At 60.7% G+C, this 25,637-nt stretch overlaps 1 protein-coding gene across 1 annotated transcript; it reads right to left on the bottom strand.

Annotated features, from left to right (window-relative positions):
- Positions 1-9,479: 9,479 nt before the first annotated feature.
- On the bottom strand, positions 9,480-25,637 carry Atp8b3 (ATPase phospholipid transporting 8B3). Its single transcript, XM_026414731.2, has 28 exons — positions 25,297-25,637; positions 23,830-23,888; positions 23,255-23,346; positions 22,712-22,825; positions 22,024-22,122; positions 21,881-21,942; positions 21,397-21,469; positions 21,252-21,322; positions 20,938-21,020; positions 19,257-19,415; positions 18,733-18,848; positions 17,798-17,988; positions 17,511-17,719; positions 17,179-17,210; positions 16,926-17,094; positions 16,247-16,435; positions 16,044-16,156; positions 14,930-15,094; positions 14,727-14,838; positions 13,952-14,027; positions 13,752-13,863; positions 13,105-13,471; positions 12,778-13,001; positions 11,545-11,628; positions 11,063-11,302; positions 10,825-10,963; positions 10,444-10,587; positions 9,480-10,264 (listed from the first exon to the last, which is right to left on the bottom strand). Exons 1-28 carry the CDS (start codon positions 25,635-25,637, stop codon positions 9,480-9,482), a joined length of 4,620 nt encoding a protein of 1,539 aa, XP_026270516.2.

Here is a 25,637-nt window from a genome sequence, read left to right as displayed (position 1 = left end):
GATGGAGGTGGAGGAGGTGATGTTGGAGGAGATGGAGGTGGAGGTAGAGGTGAAGGAGGTGGAGGAACAGGAAAAGAGGGTGAAGGAGGAGATGAAGGGAGGAGGAGGGGATGGTGGAGGAAGAGGAGATGGAGATGAAGAAGATGGAGAAGGAGGTGATGGAGAAGGAGATGATGTTGGAGGAGGAGGAGTTGGAGCAGGAGATGGAGGTTGAGGAGGAGATGGAAGAGGTGGGGGAGATGGAGGTGGAGGAGGAGGAGATGGAGGTAGAGGTGGTGAAGAAAATGGAGATGGAGGAGGAGGAGATGGAGGTGAAGGAGGAGAATATGGAGGTGGAAGAGGTGGAGGAGATGGAGGTGGAGGAGTGGAGGTGGGGGTGGAGGAGGGTGAAGGGTGAGGAGGAGGAAGGAAGGTGGAGGAGAAGGAGATGGAGGGGAAGGTGGAGGTGGAGGAGATGGAGAAGGAGGTGATGGCACAGGAGATGATGTTGGAGGAGGAGGAGGAGGAGGAGGAGGAGGAGGAGGAGGAGGAGGAGGAGGCGGCGGCGGCCTTGGAGGAGGGCAGGTGCCCTGAATGACCATGAGTGGAGGGGGCTATGGAGGTGGGAGCCACAGTGGCCTTGGGAGGACGTGGTTGAGTCTCTTCCCGGCTCCCTTCTCCCCAGCCCTCGGGACCGCACTCAGTAAAAAGGGCTGGCGAGGGGCCGGGTCTGGGCTGGCCAGGGGCTGCGCCGGGGCTGTGGGGGATGGGACGAATGACAAAAGCTGCTCCCGGTAAACAGCTCCGACGGGAGCGCCATCGATCGCTGGGGGCTGTGAGGAGCTGTAATTAGATTGAACGCCGGGAAGGGCGGGGACAGCCGAGCCTCTTTCTGCTGTGATCGACAAAACGCGAAGTTTTTTCCACCACGACTCTGCTGCGCCAACCCCTCCCCCAGCCTCTGCCGCGGGGTCCCCATTAGGCCACTGGATGGAGACCGGGGAGGTGGTGGGTAGGGGCGACCCGCCTGTCCTCCCTCCTTGGAGGGTCCCCGAGGCCTGCGCCGGTTCCTGTACCGCCCCTGGCTGCACAGCCCGGGCCAGTGGCTCACCTTCAAGTCCAAGCGGAACTATGGTCACTAGAATGGAGGGACAGGATCCGTGCAGGGCGGGACACCACCGTCTTGTGAGCTCAGCATCTGCACGTCCCTCCGATAAGGAGCACGGATCCGGAGTAAATTGCTGGGGAGTGACGAGTGAGGTACCCAGGGCCAGAGGTGTGCACGAAAGGCCCTGCACTTCAAAGCCTGGCCTGGGTTTCGACTCCTGCCCTAGACTGGCTGCCGGAGCCTTGGTGTTCTCTGGTCGCTGGGGCCTGTACAGGGTAGCAAGCCCCCAAGAGGCTGGAGATCCGGAGTGGTTCCAGGCGTTTCTGTCCAGTGTTTTCTCAGCCTGCAAGAACCTGGAGGCGCCCTTGTTCCCCACTGGCGGGACACACGTAAGGCTGCCAGGGACAGTGCTCATCATGGAAACTTTGCCAAGTATTTTGGTCCTGGGGTGGGAACCTAGTCCCTGAGGCAGGCGTTACCACTGAGTTGCAGCCCTGGTCCCTGCCTTCTTTCCCTATTCAACCACCCTCGGCCACACCCTCTGCCCACCTCTCAGTCTAGGTACAAATGCAACCTTTTGCCTAAATCAATATTCAATAACTCACGTTATCAGGGTTTCTGTGCCTGTTGCCCACAACTGAGCCATGTAGAATGCCAGGACTCCATTTCCCTGCTTGTGGAAATGTTACCTGCTCCAGGAGCTAACACTCACCAGCTCTTCCCACGCTCCCCAACAGAATGCAAAACCTCCTCCACAGGATCTTCCTCCCTTATCCCCTCCCCTGGGGCTCCTGCTCTGGTCTGAGTGGGGATGCCCTTGTGGGTCAGGTGGGTGACAGCTTTGTCCAGTGGTCTTCCAGAGGGCGTCCTCATCCTTCAGAGAGCCCTTTCTCTTTCTCCTAGGTTGGATCACATTTCCTGAATTCCACATCTCCCTTTTTTGATTTACCTCCTCATTTGAATGGAGCACAACTTCCAGTAGCTTTCTGAGGAAGGGTGTGCCCAACGCCGACTTGAAACTCTGGACTGTCTTGACTGTACCTTTATTCTGCCTTCAGGCCTAAAGTTTGGAAATTTGGCAACTCGATTGGAATATAGGAGTATTTTTTCCTCAGAATTTTGGAAGCATATTTGTATGTGTGTGGATGCACACGCCTATATAAATAGACAATATAATAGAAAATAGATAATGGATAAGCACTGCCTTTTAAAACCTTAAAATTATTTTTTTTTAAAAGAGAGAGTGAGAGAGGAGAGAGAGAGAGAGAAAGAATTTTTAATATTTATTTTTTAGTTCTCGGCGGATACAACATCTTTGTTGGTATGTGGTGCTGAGGATCGAACCCGGGTCGCACGCTACCGCTTGAGCCACATCCCTAGCCCAAAACCTTAAAATTAAATAAGACATCGGAGGCCTTGGGTTTGTGGCTCAGTGGGAGAGCACTTGCCACTGGGTCTGATTCTCAGCACTGCAGGTAAATAAATGGATAAAATAATCATTCATCAACATCTAAACAAGAAATTTTAAAAAATAAATAAAATATTGGGGTTGGTTTTAAAAAATGATCTTGGAAGCCTTGCCCCCACGCTCTCCTAGTTCCTGAGAAGCCCACGGCCACTCTGACTCTCCAGCTTTGATGTGACATCCGGCCTCCTTTCTGGAAGCTTTCAGGGTCTCTCCTGTATTCCCAGGGCTCTGAGATTTCACGAGGATGGGTCTTGGCCAGTGCCTTTTCTCATTCATTGATGTGAATAACTGAGAGCCTCTTGGCCCTCAATCTGGAAGTAATTCTAAGTTATTTGATCATCTCTTCCTCTGGTGTTTGATCCCTCTTGATCCAGTGACAAACCTGCTCGCGACTCTGTCCTCCAACTTCGTGGTAATTGTCTCCTCTGTCACTGCATCTGCTCTATTCTGTTTTCTGGGACATTTGCTTGACTTTAGCATCCGATCTTCACAGGAGATCATTCACTCCCGCCGCGCTGGGGATGGAGCTATAGCCCGGCTCCCTTTTTCATTTCCTCTTCTCTAATTGTCCTTTTTCTTTAGCAGCACCACATTCTTGTTTCATGAATACATTTCTCTCGCCCCCTGACAATATTGATAGCTTTTCCTGTCTTGTTGATTTTTTTTCTGAAATTAACCATTTCTCTTGATACTCTCTCCACCTTCCCATTAGATGATTTTCTAAAATATCCAATAAACTGTGTCCATCTTGCTTAACCATAAAATCTGAAGCAGCCAATTAGAGACTTTGAGCATCTTCCTCAGAGGGAGAAGGAGAGTGAGATGTTGTCATTTCACACTCTAAATGGGCAAAACCCTGTCCCCAAAGAAATGAGTCACAGTGCAGGGAATATTTATTTAACTTACTTATTTGGTACCAGAGATTGAACCCAAGGGTGCTTAGCCACTGAGCCACATCCCCAGCCCTTTTTTATTTTGAGACAGGGCCTCACTCAGTTGCTTAGGGCCTCTCTAAGTTGCTGAGGCTGGCTTTGAACTCACGATCCTCCTGCCTCGGCCAACTTTGCCACTGGGATCACAGGCGTGCGCCATCACACCCAGTTTACCCGTTTATTTCTGAGGACTTGGGTGGACATCTGGTCTGAAGTGTTCTGAAACCCAAAGCTTTGCTGTGTGCTCCCAGTGTGTCTTGGGGCTGGCACAGAGGAGGGGCTGGCAGTAGGGACCTGGAGGGCAGTGCCTGGGAGCGGCTGGAGGAGGCACTTGGGATGGGACAAACTCCACAAGGCGATTGTGATCAAGTTGAAGTTGAGGCCACAGCCCCCCAGCCCCTGTTGTGGGGAGCCAGTCCTGGTGGGTGGTGCCTGCCCACCTGTCCTTTCAGTGGGTCCTGGGGGGGGCTTGCCGCTGAGGCTGGGGAGTGAGGCTCAGCTCCATGCTATTCCCCTTGCCCAGCCTCTGAGGGTGGTGGGGGCTGCTGGGGGCCTTCTCCCTGCAGAGAGGAAGCGAGGCCTGCCCCTTGAGAGAGGGAGGGGTGCCCTGAACCCTCACTCCCCTCTGGAGGCCTCAGCTTTAGACCCTCTCAGCTGCAGAGGGCACTGGAGTAGGCCAGCCTAAGGAGGTCTCAGGGGCTCCTGTGGGAGGCGCTTGGACATCTGCTTTGGGCTGTGGGTGCCAATGGCTGCCTGGCACAGGGTCCCCAGGGCCCTCGCTCTGGATGTTGGTTGCCTTTCACAGACGCTGGGTGGTGGGGGTTGTGGTGCGCCCAGGGCTGGCTGATTCACCACCTTCTCCACCCAGGTCTGCCTCGATTGGATAATCCACGGTGTCGTTTCTGTGGGTTCCGACATCCCCCAGGTTGGGGCTGCAGAGAGGAGGGGAAAGCCGGCCTTTGGGGGTTAGGGACGGGAATCTGCTGGAGAGGGAGGATGAGGGGGTTGGGGGCCAGAGGCTGGGGAGGGGCGGGAACGGGCCCAGGGAGGGGGATGGGAGCTGGCTGTGGAGAGTGCTCACTCTGTGACTCTTTGTCTCCCCACCTGCCTCCTGCCCCGTGACCCTCTGTCCTCACCTTCCTTTTCTGCGCTGTCCCTCCCGCTGCCCCTGTGGTCCTTCATCCTACCCCTTCTCTGGTCATCTCCATGCTTCCCTGCCGTCCCCCGCTCCCTGCTCTGCATCCCCTGCATCTGTCCTGGGTCCCCTTCCTCCCTGCTCTGTCCTCCCACCCCATCTCCCTTCCGGGTCCCGACCCTCCCGGCTCTGCCCTCCGGCCCGCACCCGCGGCCGCCGCGCGGTGGCGCTGTCCGCGGCCCTGCTCGCCCGCAGCCTGCAAGCGCAAGGAGCAGGAGCAGCAGAAGGAGCGCGCGCTGCAGCCCAAGAAGCAGCGCCTGGTGTTCACCGACCTGCAGCGGCGCACGCTGATCGCCATCTTCAAGGAGAACAAGCGGCCGTCGAAGGAGATGCAGGTCACCATCTCGCAGCAGCTCGGCCTGGAGCTCAACACCGTCAGCAACTTCTTCATGAACGCGCGGCGCCGCTGCATGAACCGCTGGGCCGAGGAGCCCGGCGCCGCCCCCGGGGGCCCTGCGGGGGCCGCCGCCACCTTCTCCAAGGCCTGAGGCTCCCTCCAGCCCGGGCGCTGCAGGGGTGCCGCGCGCCCCGCCCGGGAGGGACCGCACACCCCAGCCCGAGCGCACAAGGGCCCCCCCACCCCGCCCAGCCGAGGAAGCCCCCCACCCCGAGGGGACGGCGGAAAGGAGCTCCCCGGGCCCCTCACCCAGGACGCCAGGGGCCTCGAGGAAAACCAGGCTCACTGTGTCGTTCCCTAAAGCGGGTCAAGAAGCACATACTAGAAATATAAACCGGGTATTTAAAAAAGGAATTTTAAGAATAACTAACCCTTTCGCCAGACCCCCGACCCACGGAGGAAGGCAGAAGGCCTGCCCTCCTTCCTCCCCAGCGCCTCCTGTCCCCTCCCCAAGAACTCGGCCCCCTGGAAGTCGCCAAAACCCCCGTCAAGCTGGGTCCTTGCAGAGCCCCCCCTCCCCACGCCGACCCCCTCCGCTGGCAGGACGGCGCCCTACTCCGAGAACCGAGCTGCCCTCCCAGCGGCCAGGACTCCTTGTGCCAAGAATTGCCTGCCTTAAAGCCCGGGGAGGGGGCCTGCGGGCCAGCGCCCTTCCCACCCCCACCCAGACCGCCGGGGTCCAGCTCCAACATGCGGGTAACTCCCAGACGCCTCCCTCCCCGCCCCCGCCCCCTTGGTTATTCACTTTATCTCCAGGCACCTTGACGAGTGGTACCCAGGGAAGGACAGAACCCAGAAACCAGGAGACGACGCTGGATTCCACCAGCCCCGGCCCTGGGAGCACCCAGCTGCCCAGGCCTGGGCTGGCTCCTGACCCCTGGAATTCACCACCCCACCCCACCCCTGCCGCCTGGGGTGCAGAACTCAGCCTGCAGGAGCCTGAGGTGGACTGTGCGCTTGCCGCAGCTCTCCCCGAGGAGAGAAGGACGACTTTGAGGAAGTTGGAATCTGCTTGCTCCGTTTTTTTGCCAAAAAAGAAAAAAAGAAAAAAAAATGCAGGGGGGAGGGTGAGAAATGAAGATGAGCACCCACCCATCCTGCTCATCTTGTCTCCTCTGGGTGACCTCCAGGACTGGCCAGCAGCTGGATCCCAGGACCCACGCCCCTGGGGTTCCAGATCCAGAAGCCAACCACCGGTCCCCTGGCCCCACCTGTGGGCTGCCTCCCAGGGAGGGCCCCCCATTTCCCCTGGAGAACGCAAGAGACATTTCCAATGAACCCCCCTAGGTAAAGGCTACCTCACTCAACCTTCAATCTGTGATTGGAAAAATCACGCCTGATACCAAAGATTCCCCCAAGGACTTGTGCTGGATGCTAGGGTCCCCCGCAGCCAGAGGCTGCCCTGCCCCCAGAGAGCGAGAGAACGAGGGAGAGAGGACAGCGAGGTCGATGAGTGCCTTTTTCTTGAACCAAAGATGTGTGTGGAGTGTCCTCTGTCCTTATCGACACGCTGTGCTCCCAGCTTCTTAGCAACCCATCTGAAGGATGCTTCTAGAACCTTTGGGTGTTGGGGCAGAATCCCCAAAGTGAAAACTCCCCATTTCCCCACTCACAAGTGACCCTGCCCCAGACGCATGCATGAGGACATACACAGACATGCACAAACTCACACTGACACACACACACTGCCTCCTATGCCTCATGGTGGTCCCTGGGCACTGAATGCCATTCTGGGGGAGCACAGGCTCCCCACTAAGACCTGGGCCCCCTTTACCCCTTTCACCCCCCCAATTTCTGATGGGCAGGTCTAGAGCTCCCTCCCCAGGCCTGGCCGCCTGGGGCTCCTCCGAGTCCCACAGGCCCAGGGCTGGCTAAACCCTTTTCATTGCTCTTAAGATCAGAAGCAAACTTTTAAGTTATGCCAAGTGAGCGTGTCCCTCCCAGGCAGTGACCTGCCCAAGGGCAAGCCCTTCTGAGAACACAGGGACTGGTGGCTCCTGCCTTCCAACCCCAGGGCCAGGGCCAGGGGCTTCCTGGGTCCTGTGGAAGGGGAGGCCTTGCCGGGAGGCGGTCCTCCATGTGGATCTTCTAGCCTGGACTTCCCTGGTCAGGTCAGGTGAAGCCTCCTCAAAGCACCTGGGGCTCCTGGATCTCTCTATCTCAGCAGTGGGGAAGGAGTCCAGAGCCTGGTGCCTGCTACGCAAGCCCTGGCCACTGCATTGCACCCCCAGTCCCCATGGACACACACACACACATACCACGCCCACACCGGCTCTTGTGCCCTGCCTGAGCTCGGCCAGCCCCTTTGCCGGGCCTGGACCCCAAATGTCTCCTACACCCACCTGATCATCCCATACCAAAGATCATTTTCCTCACAGGGAACCCGATCTCCAGCACAATTCCTTCAAGCCTTTGACAATTTTCTCTGAAATACCTCAAAATATTTAATGTATAGTTTATGTGATAAAAAAAAAAATCCTTAGCTAGTTTTTGGAAAATGTGACTTGAAGCTTTATACCGTTAAATTATAATTTTGCAGACGATGGCATGTCGTTTCTTTGGCCCGTTCTGTAGGAGACGTATTGAATGTCAGGGCGGTGCAGCCGGTGGTCAGAGGGCGGGAGGGCAGGGCTGTGAGGCAGGGACCGGCGGTTGACAGACGCTCATCGAGATGAGTCTTTGGGAAAGAGAGAGGGTGTGCCAGGTGTACCTTTCTGATCTCTGGCTTGTTCTGTTTCTCGTTTTTTGGAGTCATGTCTTATAAGAGTATTTATTATTCTGTGTGTTCTGTGTTCAAATGTAATTTAAGAAAAAAAAGGAAGAAAAAAGAAAAAAAAAGACAAAATGGAGTTTGATTTGATGCATGGCTAATGTTACTCTTTCTTGGCGATAATGTAATGAGTGGGGGGTGGGGGGCTGCAGCCGGGGTCACGTCCATCTTTGTATCCATGCCGCCATCTTTGCTCTGTGTTTCTGTTCCCCTTCTGAGGAGCCCCAGGGAGAGGAAAGAAGGTCCCAAAGCCAGCAGGGCTGGCCCTCGCGCCGCCCGCCTGCCCTGGCTGGGTGGGCGCTGCCTGCCCACCCGCAGGCCTTGGGTGCCCCTGGGTGTCAGCCCCCTCTTGCTCCCAGACCCCCCACCCAGCTGGTTTCACTTTACTTGGGTTTCCCAATGTCTTGTCACAGGAGAAGACCATCAAGTGCGGCCTCGTCACCCAGGGTGGGGGCTGGGTGCTCCCCATCTCCCCAGAGCCGCAGGGCCCGATACCCCACTCCACCAGACACTCAGCCTCCCTGGCCCTGGGTTGGACAGGAGCCCATCCCCTGGCCCACTCGGGGATCTGGAGGACCAGGAATGATGGCTCTGGGACCATGTCCCTCTGCCTGTGACTCGGCTACTACCATGAGGCCAGGGCCCCGGAGTTGGGGACAGGGGGCCAGGCTGCACTCCTGGGCGTGGCTGCAGAGAGGAGGTGGCCGCCCACTTCCTAGGACAGGCCCCGGGCAGGGGTGCCCTGCTCCCTGCAGAACGGAAGGCCTCCTCTGCCCTGGAGAGGTGGGGGTGGGGGCTCCTGGCCATTCTCCTTCTCAGCCCCAAGTGGTTTGACCAAAATCAGGACCCCAGGGCACGGGGCTCCTCCTGGGGACCCCATCAGACCCTCGAGAGCTGTTTTTGGAGGGGTACCTCAGCTGTGGGGGGAAGGAGGCCCCCAGAGCTTTTAATCAGGTTGGAAGGGGCTGCTGACAGGGGAGACCCTATTCAGATCATCCAAAGTCCCCTCTCTCCCAGTGCGGGAGGGACCAGCAGCCCCCTCTACCCCCACCCTCAGCCACAGGCTTACAAGTTAAAAAACAAAAACAAAAAACCCTCCTCATTGTGAACCATTCTTGTGCTGGGTTTGTTTTGGTTTTTTCCTTCAATAAATTATTTTCTAGTCACTCACCTGGGTGTGTGTGCTGGCTGACTGCAGGGGGGGGAGGACGGGAGCCCATGGGGAGCCCCACCGGGAGGTGGGGGGACGGCCAGGGTTGGGGGTCTGCCTCTCCCTGGCTTGGCCCCGGGGTCCTGGCCCAGCCTGCCCCTGGGCCACAGCAGCCTGGGGCCCACCCCACAGCCCTGCTGAAGGCCGATGTCCCCAGGGTGGGGGCCTTCCAGGTCCCCAGGAGAGGGCAGCCAGAGCCAGGAGAAGGGGCAGCCCCTGCCCACGCCCCGGGGCAGCCCAAAGGCAGGCCGGCCCCCTCCCCAGGTGGGGAAAGGAGTGAGCCCCAAACAACCCTGGGGTCAGGGGGACCCTGGTTTATTAGAAAATGAAAAGCTGTGGCCCTGGTCATCGGAGGCAGGCTGCGGCTTGCTGGTGGCGTCTGCGGGGCAGCGAGTGGTCCTCTGGGGGCGGCTGCCCTGCTCAACCGGGTGGCGACTGGTTCTCGGGCAGCTCTGGCAGCCACTCCATGGGCGAGGGCTGCCTCTCCACAGGACCCCGCTCCACCTCCATGGGCTGCTCACTCGGGGGCGACTCCTCCAGGGTGGGCAGCAGAGCCTCTGCCGGGGCGGCGGGCGTCGGTGGGGGCAGAGGCGCCACCGCCTCCGTGGCAGGGTGGCGCTCCTTCCGCCAGACACCCGGCCAGCTCTCCCCCATCGGGGTCTGGACCGAGGGCGGCCGTGCCTCCAGGGGCTCTGGCTGGCTCTTCACCGTCTGGCCCGAAGGCAGAGGATGACTCGCGAAGAGCCCAGACTGATCTTCAGAAAGTGGCTTGTTTTCCTGGTTGGACCCCGGTGACCTGCTCGTGGTTGCAGGTGACGTCTTGCTGACAGTGGAGTGGCTCTCTGAGGGAAACGCACCCAGCCCCTCTGCAGCCCCGGACGAGCTTGACCCACTCCAGGTCTGTGTGTCCTCCAAGGACGGCTTCCTGGGGCGCTGGAGACCCTTCCTCTTCATGCCTGAGGCCCTCCGCGTGAGGCCGGGGGGCTCCCTGCGGCTCAGGGACACCTCCGCGTGGGAGGGGGCGGTGGAATCTGAGAGGTCCTCGCTGTCGCTCCTGGCGGACTTGCGCAGGCTCGTGCCCTGAGTGATGAGGTCCGCGTAGCCTTCGAGGTGGGAGAAGGCGTAGCTGGAGCGCCGGGCGGGGGTCCCCCTGCGCAGGGCAGGTGCGGCCTCCACGGTGACAATGTCCTCAGGCAGGGCCTCCTCTTCTGGCTGCAGGGCAAAGGGGCAGCACAGGGCACTCGGGCTGCCCCAGGCTGTTGGCTGGCCTGAGGTCACTGCCTCCTGGGGGCATTTACAGCCTTGGGTGCACGGGAACTGGCCAGGTCCTTCCCTCCCCAAGGGAGCCCACCAGTGTCCTGCCGGAACCTGATTCTGGACCGACCCTGGACCTGCCTCACCTCACGACGTGGCTTCTTGAGCGCTTGGTAGATGACCCGGAAGGCCAGGACGGGCAGCGTGCTCAGGGACACGTTCAGCAAGATCACCAGCAGGCTCGAGGGGTGGGCCAGCACGTTTGGGTCAGCATCTGGGCAGGGTGTGAGTCACGTGGCAGGGCCCGCATGGTGCCCCCACCTCCTTCCTCTCCCCTCCCCTGCAGTCACCATGCACAAACTCCAGAGACTCAGCCCCTTTCTTGGGACCCTTCACTGGGTGACTTGTGATCTGCCCACCCCCTTGCATAGCTGTCATCAAGGACGGTCCCGTGCCTGGGCCACCTCCCACACTGTGGGCACCCACATCACAACCCCTACTGGGGACTCACACAGAAATGGGAAGGCCTTGGGTGACATCTTCCAGAGCCACAAGCTCTGAGTGGCATATGTCATGATGACGTAGGAACCCAGGCTGAACAAAATGGTCAGCAGGCACAGGACTGTCCAGTACCTGATGATCAGGATGACCTGGACAGGGAAGGGTGCAGCTGAGGACCAGGAGCCCCAGATCCCCCTGTGGGGCCCCTGAAGCAGAGGCCAGGGGGACGAGGGCCCGGGGCTGCCTACCTCCAGGGTGATGGACAGCAACCCCGACAGGGCCAGAATGACGGCAAAGGACTGGTAGTCACTGAAGCTGGAGGGTCCCACCGAGTCGTGGCCCACCCAGAGTGTCACAAAGAAGTTGACCAGGGAGGTGGCCGTGCCGTGGGCAATGGCTTGGAAGAACACCCAGTAGTTGAAGAGCTCGTTCTCCTGGCCCGCGGTGTACAGCTCGGGCATCTGCAGGCTCTTCTCGGCGGTCACGTCCTAGGGGTGGAGGCTCATGGGGCAGGGCGGGGGCAGAAGGACCCAAGGGCACAGACCCCCCACTAGCCACTGGTCACACAAGGTTCCCACGAGGAGGCTCTGTGGGGTGTGGGGTGCTGTCAAGAGGCCCCTTTGAGGACTCCCCATGAGACGGGGCTCAGACCCTGCCACCGGGACTCTGGGCCTGGCTTGTGGCCCCCAGCCTGGCCCCGGCCCTCGGCTGGAGAAGGCCCCCCTCTCACCTGCTCGAAGAGCCCGATGTAGAGGACCGGCACGGTGCTGTAGAGCAGGTTGAAGAGGGCCAGGAACCAGCCTTCGTACAGGGGCTGTGCCGGGAGCGGGGGAGGACAGGGTGGCCTTCAGACGCCCCATGGCCAGGGGCCTAGGCACATCTGGGCCCCAGGAGCCCCGCCAAGCTGGCCAAGCACTTGGGGAGGGGTCCAGGCCAAAATTGGACCTACTACTAGACCAGGACGGGGCTGAGAGGCCGGGGAAGGCTGGAGCGCGGAAGGTGGGGAAGGCGGCCTCTGTGGGAAGCACTTCCAGTCTGTCTTTAATGGAGGCCCCCTAAAGAGCGGCAGGTGGACCGGCTGGAGAGCAGGATCTGCAGGCAGTTCTCAATTCACAGCACCTTAGCTTTAGGGGACCCCTGAGGGGTGCAGAGTGGAAGAGCCCCAGGGACAGCAGCCCAGACCCCTCCCAGGTGGAAACACTGTGGAGATGGACAGACAGACAGACTGATAAGATAGGTAGGTGGGCAACAGACCCAGGACTGGTAGAGGTGATGGGTGGCAGACGAGAGAGGAGACAATAGAGATGACAGGCAGATATGACAGCTAGGGAGGGTGGGTCCAGAGGCACACCAGTCCGTCTGTGCACGTCTCTAGCTCTGCTTTCTGAAAGGGTAAGAGCGTCCCAGTGGCTCTGAGCCCCCACCACCTCAGACCGTGGGGTCTAACTTCCACTCACTAATGAAGAAACAGGGCTCCTTGAGGCTGTGGCTGATTCCAGGCCTGGGGAAGGGGACACGCAAGGGTGCTTCTGGGGAGCTCCCTCTCAGATGCCCAGGACTAGTGAGGGGCAGCTCCCTACCTCTGGAAAAGTGGAATTCCAGGCCATTTCCTTACACTAAGGGAAAATCACATCCAGTCTACACTGCCTCACCAGTGAGCAGCTAGGAGTCAGGGACCCAGCTCCCACCATCACCTCCTCTGGGGTTCAGTCCCCTCGATGGCCCCAGGGGAAGTGCGTTTGCAGCACGCCTTCGCTTCACGGCACTCACTCACCAAAGGACCCTCGAGGCACGTCAGGCACACAGCACCTGTGAGTCATGACCCTCCCCCGGGTCTGGACCCTGTACTTCCACGTATGCAGCCCAGGGTGACCTCAGGCCAGCCTCGCCCAGGGGGAGCCCCAGCACTCTGTGCGGGCCCACCTGCTGCTCCTGAGGGGAGACTGTTCCCACTGGTGCCCACCTGGGCGGTGAAGCCGTTGTAGAAAGAGAACCAGATCTGAGCCATCATGCTGGCCACCGTCTTGTAGAAGAAGTACCGCAGGAACTTGCAGACCCGCATGTAGGACCAACGCCCGTGCACCAACAGCAAGCGCTGCAGGAAGCGGAACTGGGCCAGCGCATAGTCACTATTCTGAACCGCCTGCATGCCCTCCTGACCCGACAGCCCCACGCCGATGTCGGCAGCTGCAGGGCACATGCAGCTGGTCAGCCCACAGCCACCCAACCAGCTTGCCAGGCCCCCAGCACCCCCAGGCCCCCCACCTCATCCCTGCTGCCCACCACCCACTCTTTATCATGTTGACGTCGTTGGCACCGTCCCCGATGGCCAGGGTCACCACGTGCTGGTATTTCTTGACCAGCGCCACTATCAGAGCCTTCTGCTTAGGCGTCACCCGGCAGCAGATGACCGTCTGGCACCTGGTGGCCAGGTCCACAAAGGCCCGCTCCCGAAGCACCTCGGGGCTGTTTGGGGTCTTTGTAGTATTGGACTCGGAAGAGGCCACGGAGGTCCCGAAGCTCCGCCACATGAGGGATATCCGCCTGGCCTGAAGGTAGTCCCTCTTCACCTGGCCAGAATCCGGGGTGGCCTCATCCACCACCACGTTCTGGACCAGAGCCCGGGGCTCTTTTCGCAAGGACAGCAGCAGCTTGTCCTGGCACAGGGGGAAGAGGGGGCATCATTCTGCCTGCTCCGGGCTCTCTAGGCTCAGCCCCTGTCCAACAGCCTTCCCAGACTGCCCTCCCAGATCCCGGTATCGCCATCCCTGGCTGGACCTGCTCCAGCCTCCTCCATGCCATCTCTCTCTGTTTTCATTCGAGGTCCTGACTAGCCTCCCCTGGGAGCTCTTTGGGGTGCCCACCACCAGCCTGCAGTTCCCCCAGGCTCCTCCCCCATACTAAGACTCTCATTGCCCACCCCAAGTGGACACTGACCAGGAAGTCCCCGTTAATGATCATGGCCAGCTTGACCTGTGACACGAACTTCAGGTAGCCCTTGTTGGTCTGCATGTTGTTGTTGCTCTCCCAGTAGGTCTCCAGGACGCGGCTGAGGGGCAGCTGGGGTCAGCTCGGGCCTCCCTCACCCCTCCCTCCAGGGCCTCCCTCCCACCTCGCCCGCCCAGCCTGGAGCTCACTTTATCTCCTTCTCCTCCAGAATGAGCATCTTCTCCGACAGCAGCTGGCAGGCGAAGCCGATGTTCACCGCTGTCTCTGCGAACCAGCCCTGCTCAGCGCCTCCACGGCCCAGCCAGAAAGCCCTGCCAATCGCCGCGGCGCACCCCACCCCCAGCCATGGCAATTGGCTCAGTGAAGGCCAGGTCACCCAGGTCAGCCAGTGAGAGCCAGCTCTGAGACTGTCTGCTGGCTGGGGCTGGACCCTGGGAACGAGGTGAGTGCAAGACTGGGGCTTCGCATGACCTCTTAGGATCCTCAAACATTTCTTTATCCCTTAAAATCATAGTGAAAAATATAATGTAGAAGTATAATTCCGCCTGGATGTTTGTCCTTATCTGCCCCTCACATGTCAGCTTTAGCCTCCGCGGGCAGGAAGGGGTCCACTCAGGCATATGAAATCCTCCGCAGCCAGGTGGGCACCAGCCCGGTGGAGACCCAGCTGAGCGCCTCTGGGGAGGTGTCTCAAGCTCTCTAAGCATTGCTGCACCCATCTCCTACACACGGGTGCTGAGGACCCCACCCTGCAGCGTTCCTGTGAGGACAAGACCCTCACCACATGCTGGGCAGCTGCCCAAACATGGGAGGCACCAGAAGGTCCCCACACTTTTAATTACTGTTTCTCCCTTTCCCAGGGACCATATGGAGAATAGCCCTGAACCCAAACAGATGGACAGGTGGATGGGGGAATGATGGACCAGGTGTGAGAGGGCTGGGGGAGAGGCACTGGTGACCCACCTTGCTTGTCCCCAGTGAGCACCCAAAATTTGATATTTCCTCTCCTGAGACACTTGATGGTGTCCGGAACGCCATCCTGGAGTTTATCCTCAATGGCTGTGACCCCCAGCAGCTGGTGGAACGTTGGGGACAGGGAGGACACTGAGCAGGGACCCGGCGGGGGGTGGGTCCCCGGGCGCATGCCAGCCCCACACAGGGCGCACCTGCAGTTTCTGCTCCATCTGCTCGTAGACGTCGTGCAGGGCCTGGGCCCGGTTCTGCAGCAGGAGGCAGGCCTGCTGGTGGTGGGGCTTCCACTCCTCGTAGGCCTCCTCCTTCACCTTCCTGTAGGCCAGGCACAGCGTCCGCAGGGTCTCCTCCGCAAAGGCCTGGGGCGGCAGCGGCGGTCACCACCCTGCAGATCCTGAAGACTTCTCTAGACCTCCACTCTGCTTGCCTGGACCCCTCCTGGGTCAGGACTCCCCCAACCCTCGACCCCTCCCTCTGGGAGTCCCTGTCACCGAGGGGACAGGAACACCAATCTGTCTCAGGCCCCCATGGAAGGCCCAGCACACTCTCATCCGATGGCCCCAAGGAAGGGGCCCCCGTGGTCCCTTGCTCCCCCTCCCAGCTGCCCAGGCTTCCCTCCCCGTAGGCAGCTCCAGGTGTGGAAGGGGTTGGGGGGTCTGGAGAGCACCAAGGGCCCCCAGGGATGGGGGAGCTTCAGGAGGCCTTGGGCCTCAGTTCACCTGCCCGCTCCAAGGGGGGATGGACCTCAAACTCCTCAGCTCTGTGACTCTGACAGGCTGGACACCTAACTGTCGCCCACTGCCGCAGGAGGGCAGGGCGGGGAGCCCCAGGCTGGACACACATGATGGGAGGAGGCCTGTGGTAGGGTGCAGGCCCCCTGAAGCTGGGGCCTGTCGTGAGTCCCAAGGACCAAGAGATTGTGAATAACAAAGAATGAGCGGCATCCCAAGCAGACCAAGGGCTGTGCGCAGAGCCCAAGGTGCCCAGGTGTGGGGCAGACCTCAGGAGAGCTGAGCTTCTCTCCCAGGAAGGAAGGCCTTGCAACCGAAAGGGCTGGAGGTGGGGCAGTGCCCAGGCCAAAGCCCAACCCACCCATGCAGCCCCTGTGTGAATTACAGGGAGACATCTCTCTGGGTTGGAGAGATGGAGAGCAGCCCCTCCCAGCTTCTGGGGTGGGGGGAGAATGGTCTGTGCAGGGCACCACCTGCCCAAGTCCATGGCCGCCAGGGCTGGCCGCCCTCTCTCCACGCACTCTTCCTCTTCCCCCATCTCTCTATTCCTGAACCTTTCCCCCAAGCAGGGACTCACAAACAGTACTTCCTCTGTGGTCATCTCCATGTCACCCCTCTTGTGTAAGCGTTCCAGGATGACAGTGTCCGCGCCTTTGGTGTAGAGGCGGATGGAGCCCTCTGGGTTCCGGACTGTGCCGGGGGTAGGGGAGAGGCCAGGCTGCCGACTGACGCTCCCCTCCGGCCACCCTCAGCCCGAGGTGGGGAGGGTCCAGGGCTCACCCAGCACTGACATCCGTTTGCGCACGCTGTTGAAGTCCATCATGGCCAGGACCTGGTAGACCCGCTCCTCCCCAAGCTCCATCACCGTGATGGTGTCCTGGGTGCGCGACAGGAACACGTAGCCAAAGTTCCGGGCTGCCGTCACCAGTGCCTCCTCATCCGGGGAGGCCGCCTGGTACACCAGCTGGTCTGGCGGGAGAGAGGACCAGTCGGGTGAGGGCAAGGGGCAACAAGCCTTCCCCGGGACTTTGTGGTGGTCCTCAGGGTCACACGGCAGGTCCCATCTCACCTCACAGTGGAGGGGAGGAAATCAGTAGGTCAGAGCTTGAGAATGTTTGTAGAACCACAGCCTCTGATCCTGGGCAGCCTCTAAGCCCAAGGGAGGTGACCGCTTGGGTCTGGCCGGTGTGACCTCCCTACTGAAACCAGATTCCTGAGGTTCAGGCCCTGACCCTGCCCGTGCTTTTCCTCGGAACCTTCTGCCTCTGATCCCAACGTGAAGCCGTCTTGTCTGGCCACAGGCCTGGACGGCCTTAAGGAGATGCCTAGGACTTGGACTGAGCACACTCCAGCTGGACAGGGCCAGCTCTGAGGCCAGGGACACTCAGGGGCACCTCAGGGGCCCCTAGGGCTCTAAGCCACTGCTCAGCTGGAGAATGGGAGGTAAGGCCAGGAGCACCCCTCGACTCACCGTCACTCTGGTGGACCATCACAGTGTGACAGATGGCCAGCAGGCGCCAGAACTCCTGAACCATCTTGTCCTGCTTCTTCCGGACGATGCCCAGGAGCTCCTCGTTGTGGTAAAGGGACTTCTTGTCTGCAAACTTGTTCCACAGGTAAGGGTTCTTCTGGAGGGCAGGGGGTGACCAGCTGGGTCTGGGCGTGTCACTGCCCACTCCCCACTATCCACGTGGTCAGGTGGCAGGACTCACCTTAGCAGGGGTCTCCATCTTGTTATCTGGACCTGAGGAGAGACCCTGCTTCAGAATTCCACCTCCCCTGCACTCCTCTCCTCAGACTTCCAGGGACCCCGGATGTGGAAGGAGAAGCCACGCCAGTCTGCGGCAGTGTGGCCACAGCCGGTGATTCAGGTTTGGTGTGGGCACAGCAGTGGCGCTGGTCCTCAGTGATGGGCACTGGCAGGGTGGGTAGGCCATGGTGGGGCACCCCTTGAGACTGGGGCCTGGCGTGGGCGTGGCCCCACCCTGGGCGGGTCCCACTGGGGAGGGGCCCGCCCACCCCGCCCACCCGAGGCGGGGCCCACCGTAGACGCGGCCGGCGATGCAGCACTTCTTGAAGGTCATGATGTTCTGCGTGAGCGTGCCCGTCTTGTCGGAGAAGATGTACTGCACCTGGCCCAGCTGGTCGTTGAGGCTGGTGCTCCGGGCCTTGGCGGGCGTGTCCTGCGGCTCGTGGTACATCTGCACGTCCCAGTTGATGAAGATGCTGTTCCCCAGGTGGATGAACTCGGCTCTGCCAACACACACCGGTCACGCGGGCGCCGCGGGCCTCCCTGCCCAGGGGTGGGCCAGGCGGCCGCGGAGGACTTACTGGATGAACATGGCCATGGGCACCATGACGCTGAGCAGGATGAGGAAGCTCCAGAAGTTCAAGAAGGACTCCATGAACACGCTCCGCGTGTGCATGGCCCAGAGGTAGTAGTGCTTCTCTCTGAAGTCTCTCACCTTGAAACTGAAGCCCAGGGCCAAGCACAAGGAGACCACCACCAGGGACAGGAAGATCTGCAGGGTGGAGCAGAGAGGGGGCATGCTGTCCCCTGAAAGGACAAGCAGCCCTGGGACCAGGGCGTGGCATGGGCCCGTGAGGGGGGAGGGGGCCTGGAAGGGCCCCCCAAGGGCAACTTTCAGGGTCCTTCTGCCTTTTATTTTGATTCTTTTTTTAAAACAGTGAAGGTGATTGGACAAAACTGTAAGAATTGTTCCAAATTTCAGGACAGTGTAGGTGAGCATTTTGTTATTTCCCATAGGTTTGCAAAGGGTCAGGGTCAAGTTTCATAAAACTTGGGAAGCCAGTGCTCTGCCCCTGAGCTACAGCCATGGTATGTTTTTATTTTGAGATGGTGCCTTGCTCAGTTGCCCAGACTGGCCTTGAACTGGCAATCCTCCTGCCTCAGCTCCCCAGTGGCTGGGAGGACAGCCACCATGTCTGGTTCCACACATTTTTTTTAAATATTTATTTTTTAGTTGTAGTTGAACTCAATATCTTCATTTATTTTTATGTGGTGCTGAGGATCGAACCCAGGGCCCCATACATGCTAGGTGAGCGCTCTACCGCTGAGCCACAACTGCAGCCCTCCACACATTTTTAAAAAACTGTTATTTTAACAAAACGTTCTCTGACCCAAAGACTTGTTCACCGGATCAGGCTGCACACTTTCCAGAGGAAGGGGACTTAAGCCAGGAAGATGACCATAGGGCTTCTGTTAGTGGTGACCAGCCCTGTCCTTGTCAGGGTCCCTTGCTCACCAGGACCACCAGCTTGTTCATGAAAAGGTCTAGCTTGGTTCTCTTCAAATGGATCTTGCCACAGTTCTTCATGATCTTAGTGTCAAAACCTGCAGGGTTGGTACCTGTCCATCCATCTATCTTCCCATCCATTCACCCCACCCATTCGCCCCACCCATTTCCCCCCCAGCCTGGGCATTGAACTCAGGGGTGCTCTACCACTGAGCCACACCTCAGCTCCTTTTATTTTTGAGACTGGCCTGGAACCTGGATGTCCTGCCTCAGCCTCCGAGTCTCCCGGATGGCAAACATGGCTCATCCATTTGTTTATCCCACCCACCAGCCAGTCCACCCCACCACGAACCCGTCCATCTACACACAAGCGCCGCGGGTGCTGGCTCAGCATGGTCAGCCTGTGAACCCTGGCTCAGGGGAGCCTCGGGAGCCTGCGTGGCTCAGCAGGCACATAGTGGTGGCAGTGCCTGGCTTGGCTGCCTCTTTCCCACCCCAACGGCTCCCATGGCCAGGGCCCCGGAGCACCATACCAGCATAGATGACCAGGCCATAGCAGGTGTCTGTGTTGCGGACCCTGCAGCCGCGGAGGAGGAGATTGCCGATGTCCAGGGGATACTTCTGGCTGTTCCACTCCAGGATTCCCACAAACTGGTGCATCCGGCTGTTGGGCTCCTCACAGAACACGGTACCTGTGGCCACTGGGTGGTCAGGGAGGGGTGCCAGGCGAGTTCTGGACTGCGTGGCTAGGTGTTGGCACAGGACTCCCTGTGCCCCTCCCCTATTGAGGCCAGGAAACCTTCCTGGCACCGTGCAGCTCTAGTCACACCCTCATGGTCCTGCAGTGCCACAGACTTGCACACTGATATCCCTCATGGCCACGGGCCGTGCACACCTGCTTCTCCTGCGGCCCTCTGGGCCAGCCCCACCAGACCCCCCCTTTCCTGCTCTGGGCCTAGGTGTGGGGTGGACTTTTATGCCTGAGATGGTATCGTCAGCGTCATGGGCCACCCCCAGTCACGGTCACACAGTTTCCCCAGGGCCTGGCCCAGCACGTGGCATACAGTAGGTGCTCAGTACAGGCACAAGGTGGGAAGGAGGGAGGGGAGCTTAATCCAGTATCCTGCTTCTTCTGGGTGCTAGGGCCCGTGCCCTCATGCCATCCACTGTCACAGATGATGTCCGTCTCATTCCTGTTTGAGCAGATGGCTCCAGGTGCAGACACCCACCCAGGGCAGTGTTCACTGAGGGTCGAAATAACCACGGGTGTGGGGCGGGGCTGAAGGGCTGCCAGGTTCTCGAATGGTCCTCACCTGCCTGCCCCAGTCCATCCTAGGGACTGGGCACCTGACTTGGTCCTAAATGTAGGAATCAGAAAAGTGGGGCGGGGGGCGGGGCAGAGGAGTCCCTGGCAAGCCCAACCTTTCACCAACTTTCTGACCTTAGCCACCTCCTCTGGAAGGTGGGATCATGCCCTGAGGGATGTGGGGTGGCTGGACCAGGCCAGGACCCAGAGAGAGCCTCCTGCCAATCCTCCAAGGTCGGCGGGACCGGCGGGTGTGGGGGTGGCCAGCTCAATCAAAAGTCCCTGCCTCTTTCTGAATCTGTCCCCAGGGAGCCAGCCGGGTCAGGGTGCCCGGGAGGGAGTCACCCTTTCCCAGATCTCACCGCCATCCGGGAAGACAGTGCTGGGTGTCAGGAGCCAGTTCAAGAGTGACTTCCCTTTGCAGTGGGGCAGGAAACGGGCTGTCCCCCACTGGCCACAGCGCGGCCACTGCCCCCACACCAGGTGTGTGAAGACTCTTGACAGGGAAGGCAGGAGCCTGCTCCCGTGCCTCCAGCCCCGCTCCTGGACAGCTGAGGCCAGGGCTGCCCTCAACAGGACCACCCGCGACGGCCGTGCGGCTGCTCTTTAAGCGCAAAAGAAAACGCAGCCCCAACAAAATGCTGCGGCCGCTGCGCAGCCACAGGACCCCGAGGTCCCCCTAGTTGCACACCCAGGGAGGGAAGGTGAGTGGGCGGTGGTGACCAGCCTGTCAGAAGCCACTCAAGGCTGCCAAACCCCTGGGTCGAGGAACAGCTCAGTGTCGCCATCTGTGCGGGCCGAGTGCCAGACCCCACCCAGCGCCCACCACCCGAGTCCATGTGATGCCAGCCCCAAGGAGGGCACTCAGAGAGAGGCCCGGGCCGTGCCACAGCCACAGCGCCCCTTACCCTGGAAGGCTGCCATCTTCTTCGTGCTGGTCAGCTCTTTATGGGTGGCCGGCAGGGCCTGTCTGAACTTCAGGTTGGTCTCCCTGGCCATGAAAAGGGGGCAACAGGTGAGACCCCAGGCGGGGGCCTCCTCCTCAGGCACTAACACCACCTTCTCGCTGTGCCATCGGTGCCAGCTGTCAGTACAAGCACACTCAGTGCCCGTGTCCTCCCCCAGGAACCTGATCGAGCACGTGGCCAAGCAGCCCGGCCGCCCACCTCTTTGGAGGCTGGGAGGCGACTCCGCTGGGCCTGGTAACCTGGGAGACTCTCACCCGTCGATGTCGACCGTCTCCACGTAGCACAAGCTGCTGGGCTCCGTGCTGGCCAGCAGGAGCAGGTCAGCCTGGGGAGGGAGAGAATGTGGCAGCAGGTGGCGGCCGCTTCCCGGGCTGGGCAGAGCGCGGCCAGGCGGCTCACCGGGACGATGCTGTCCTTGCTGAGGCGCACCACGTCCCCCACACACAGGTCCTTCCACTTCTTCCAGGAGAACCTGCGGGGTAGGAGGCGTGAGAGGCCAGGACAGCCGCGGTCGCACTGCGAGGCCAGCACAGCTCAGGCCGCCGCCCACAGGCCTCCCCTGCCTCCCTGGCCTCCTTCAGTCCTTGCTCCTGTCCAGTGACCCTGGGGCCCATGTCCAAAAGCCTGTTAGCCTCTCTTCACCCTCCCCTTGGTCTGAGCTCCACACAACACAGGAGCAGACCCTCAGGGCCTCTTCCTCTCTGTCCCCATCCCAGGGCTAGCCTCTGGCCTGGTAAATGGCAGGTGCCTAATCAGACTCAACCAGGAGGCCCAGGAGCGCCGAGGTGCCAGCCATTCTGTGGACGCCGCCTGTATGGCCAGGCCCAGCATGCGGGAGCCCACTGGTCCTGGCACGTCCCCTAAGCTACCCTCACAGCCTCACCTTTTGCCTGTCAGGATCTGGCAGGGCCTGTTGTTGATGGCCTTGTCGCTCCTGTGCCGCCCCTGGGCCAAGAGGGTGGGGTCAGAGCGTGCCCTCTTCCCCACAGTCCCCTCCCCGGGCAGCTCCACCCTGACTCCACTTACAATGTCATCCATGAGGTCGCGGGCGGCGCGTACGGCGAGGAGACAGACCAGGGGGGCAAAAAGAGTGAGCCAGGGCAGCGTGGAGATCTCAGGCATGGCCTGCACATGTGGGCAGGTGGCGTCAGACAGAGGTCAGGGTCACTGCTCAGTCCCTCCACCCCATGCCCAGCCTAGAAGCTGCATACAGAAGGTGCTCAATCATGCTTAAGCACCCAGTGAATAACAGCAGAGCATCTCACCTTCTCCAGACCAGAAGCAAGACGCTGGAGGGGTGAGGTGTTTGGGAACAGTGCCCCCCAGGGAGAGGAGGTTCCCTGCTGGATGCCTGCCCTGTCCTGACCTGACTGTCCCTGCTGGCCAGTCCTGAGGACCCCATCTGCACCCTGTTTCCTCATCCTCTGCGGTCAGCTTTGCAGCTCAGGCCGAGGGAGTCAGTGAGAGCCAGCAGGACCCCCTCCTGGGCCTGGAGGGCAGGTGTACCCTCCTTCATGCAGCACGCATTGGGCACCTCTGTGTGCCAGGCTGCAGTGGGGGCCGGCAACCCACGGGTCCAAGCACAGGAGTCACAGCCCAGGGCTATAGCGCCGTGCTGCCAGGGTGGCTGGGGAGGGTGTCCCGGGGGAGGAGAGGACACCGCTGCTGGGGCCTGCAGGCTAGGACGTGGCTGGGGTGGCAGCCTGGGCCCCACCTGCAGGATGATGATGAAGAGGAAGTACAGGTTGGACACTCGGTGGAACTGCTCGTAGAGGTTCAGGGGCAGGAAGGAGAGGACGCTGTACTTGGCCGTGCGGATGACGTTGGTCTGGAAGAGAGCTACCGGTGGGCATGCCGGGTGCTGCCAGGCCGGGACCCCAGCCAGCCCAGCCCTCCCTGGACAGGGCCCTCGCCGGCGCCTGAGAGGCCACGGCCAGATTCAGTCCGGCGTCTACTGAACCAGGCCCACGGAGCACCGCTGAGGCCAGAGTTAGTGGACAGCTGAACGCGGTCCCGCAGCTGGGACTCCTGTGCTCCGGGCAAGGCCCTGCGGGAGGTTGGACCCAGGACGTGGGGGTATGTATCAGGTGACTTTCATCTTCACTGGGCAGGGAACAGGAATGAACCCAGCCTGTTCAAGACAGGAGCTGGCGCCTGAGTAACATCAGGATGCAGGGCACACGCAGGTGACGGGAGGTGACGGAGGTGACGGGAGCCCGGCACCCATGGGGCTCCGGGAAGCAGGGTGGGGGCCCACCTTGTACTTGTCCCTGTACCAGCACAGGCACACCTTCTTCTTGAACTGCTTGTAGTAGCCCCAGTCGTTGGCCCTCACCTCCCAGGTGAACGCTGCAGGGACAGGCAGCTGATGGCGCCGGCAGGAGCACTAATGGGTCCCCAGGGGCCTGGGCGGCTCGTAAACAAACGGTTGGCACCTCTGGGGTGCAACCCAGTCCCTGCCCTGTGCTCATCGGATGCTGGCACAGGGATCCCAGGAGTGTCTCCCTTCCCCTGAGTCACCTCCACTCAGAATGCGCCTGGAGACTCACTAACGTCCACTCATGTCTACAGATGGGTAAACTGAGGCTTGGTGATGGGCTGTCAGGAACCCCAGACCCCAAGGCCTGCTTGGGCAGCCCCGAATCCTGAGTCCCCCATTCAGTGATGGGTGTGAAGCCCCATGTCAGCACCACGCAAGTCCTGCATGTTTGTGGGGGGGTAGTCCCAGCCCCCCCATTCCCCGCAGGCACACCTCCCTCCACCCCAGGACATGCACCTGTCCAGCCCCCCCATTCCCCGCGGGCACGCCTCCCTCCGCCCCAGGACATGCACCTGTGTGCTCCTTATCCTTCAGGTCTCTTTTGTGGGTACCACTGCCCATGTTGGTGAGACTGTCAAGGAGAAGGGCCCAAGGCCAACATCACACCTGTGGCCCTGGCCCAGGCTGGACACTGCCTGTTACTGGGCCCTCAAGGAGTTCAGGGCCTAGGGGTCCACCCTCTAAACTGACTACCACGTGTAGCTGTGGCCACCTCCCTGGGCTCAGAAAATTCTGCCACTGTCTGTGTGTCCTCAAACCCAGGGGTCCCAAACCTCTCCCAAACCTGCAACAGCCCCACGTCCACCAGTCTCCCAGATGGCACCCCAATTTTGCCTCCATTACAGCCCGGACCAGGGATTCCAGCCACGAGCCACTGCTCCCTGCTCCAAGACAACCGTGCCCAGTTGCCCTCCCTGCCCCTCTCCCTGGGGCCCAGCACTGGGTTAGATGCTCAATCTGTGTTTGTTGACGGACCAGACAGACCCAGGGTTATGTCATATCTCCCAGCAGTGTACACGAGGGGTCTGGCCTTGGAGAGCCTAGGGAGGGTCCAGCAGGCCCAGCCACTCCCCTCCCAGCTGGGAACCCTCTGTTGACCAGCTCAGGAATTCTGAGTCTGTTTTGCCAACCACCCCTAACCAGCAGCCCCTTCCCTGGCAGCTCCCCAAATAATCCCTCACCCAACAGCGGGGACCCAGGAGTCCCAAGCCCACCCTGAGCCTGAGAGGCGCCCACTCCACAGCACTCCAGCCGCTCCCTCCTCCCCAGGCCCTGCCAGAGCACTTTCCCCGCACGGTTGAAGCCTCCTCACCGCGGCGACCTCACTCTGTATGTCCCGGACCTCGAAGGCTGCGCCAAGCGCCTCCTGGGGGCTTGCCCTCTGCCTGGGGGGTCCCCCATCCTGTTTCTGACTGCCTCTCTCCTTTACTCTCTCCTTTTCTGCTGAACCCTCCACCTCCCTGGGGCTGGGATCACAAGCATCTGAGTCATGAGTGTCCCCAGGGCCTGGTGGGGCAGGGCCTGGCTCAGGGACAGCGCTGGTCTTCTGGGAATCTGAGAGGGGCCAGTGCCCATTCACCAGATGAGGAAAAGTGAGGTTGAGGTGAAGTGCAGCTTGATGAGGGGAAGACCCGGTGGGTGGGGGCTGGGTTTGGAGGAGACCAGATGGCCAGAATCGCCCAGAGCTATCTGGGGACAGAAGCACACAGCTTGCTTCCTCCCACCCCACTTGCAACTAACCCGAGCCCCAGTAACCACAGTCCCCAGGATTGCCCCCGGAGGTGCAGGGCAGGTTTCAAATGCCCAGAGCACAGCCCGGGCCAGGGAACTCTGTCTAGTGGGCGCCAGGCTCTCTGGCACCCCGTCCCAGTGTCCTATGCACGAACCTCTAGGGGGTGCCCTGTATCGGCCTCTGCAACCCAAGTCCTCAGACGGCCGAAACCCGGAGGACGCATAGCAGTGGAGCACTCGCCGCTCACCTGCGCGGGCCGGGCGGGGGGGGGGGACCGGGCTGCTTAAGGCGGGCCGCCGGGCATCCAGGCGGTGGACTTGGTGGAGCTGTTAGCCCGGTGCCAACGGGTCTGAAACGGGCGGCACGGGCTGGGGGCGGGGCTGGGGCCGGCTCTTGACGAGGGAGGGGCCAGGAAGAAGGCGGGGCCTGGCTGAGAGGGCAGGCGGGGCCGGGGACAAGCTCGGGGGCGGGGACAGGCCGCAGGCGGGACCTATAGGAACCTCGCAAAGAGGGGCGGGGCCCGGGCGAGTGGCTCACCGCCCGGAGGCCTCGATTTGGAGGGCGGGGCGCGGTGGCCATGCCTGTCAT

Source organism: Urocitellus parryii, chromosome 3 (assembly GCF_045843805.1).
Source record: "Urocitellus parryii isolate mUroPar1 chromosome 3, mUroPar1.hap1, whole genome shotgun sequence".
NCBI classification, from domain to species: Eukaryota; Metazoa; Chordata; class Mammalia; order Rodentia; family Sciuridae; genus Urocitellus; species Urocitellus parryii.
The sequence above is the reverse complement of the archived record's forward strand: the minus strand, read 5'-3'. Positions and strand labels throughout refer to the sequence as shown.

Bases quoted from the DNA above. Each gene is read 5' to 3' on its own strand.
- Atp8b3 (XM_026414731.2), bottom strand. From the start codon at position 25,637: ATGACAGGCATGGCCACCGCGCCCCGCCCTCCAAATCGAGGCCTCCGG. The intron at 16,436-16,925 runs GTGCTCCTGGCC...CTCTCCCGCCAG, and splicing joins GAGTGACGGTGAGTCGAGGG to ACCAGCTGGTGTACCAGGCG. The intron at 16,157-16,246 runs GTGAGCCCTGGA...CCCCCGGCACAG, and splicing joins CAAACGGATGTCAGTGCTGG to TCCGGAACCCAGAGGGCTCC.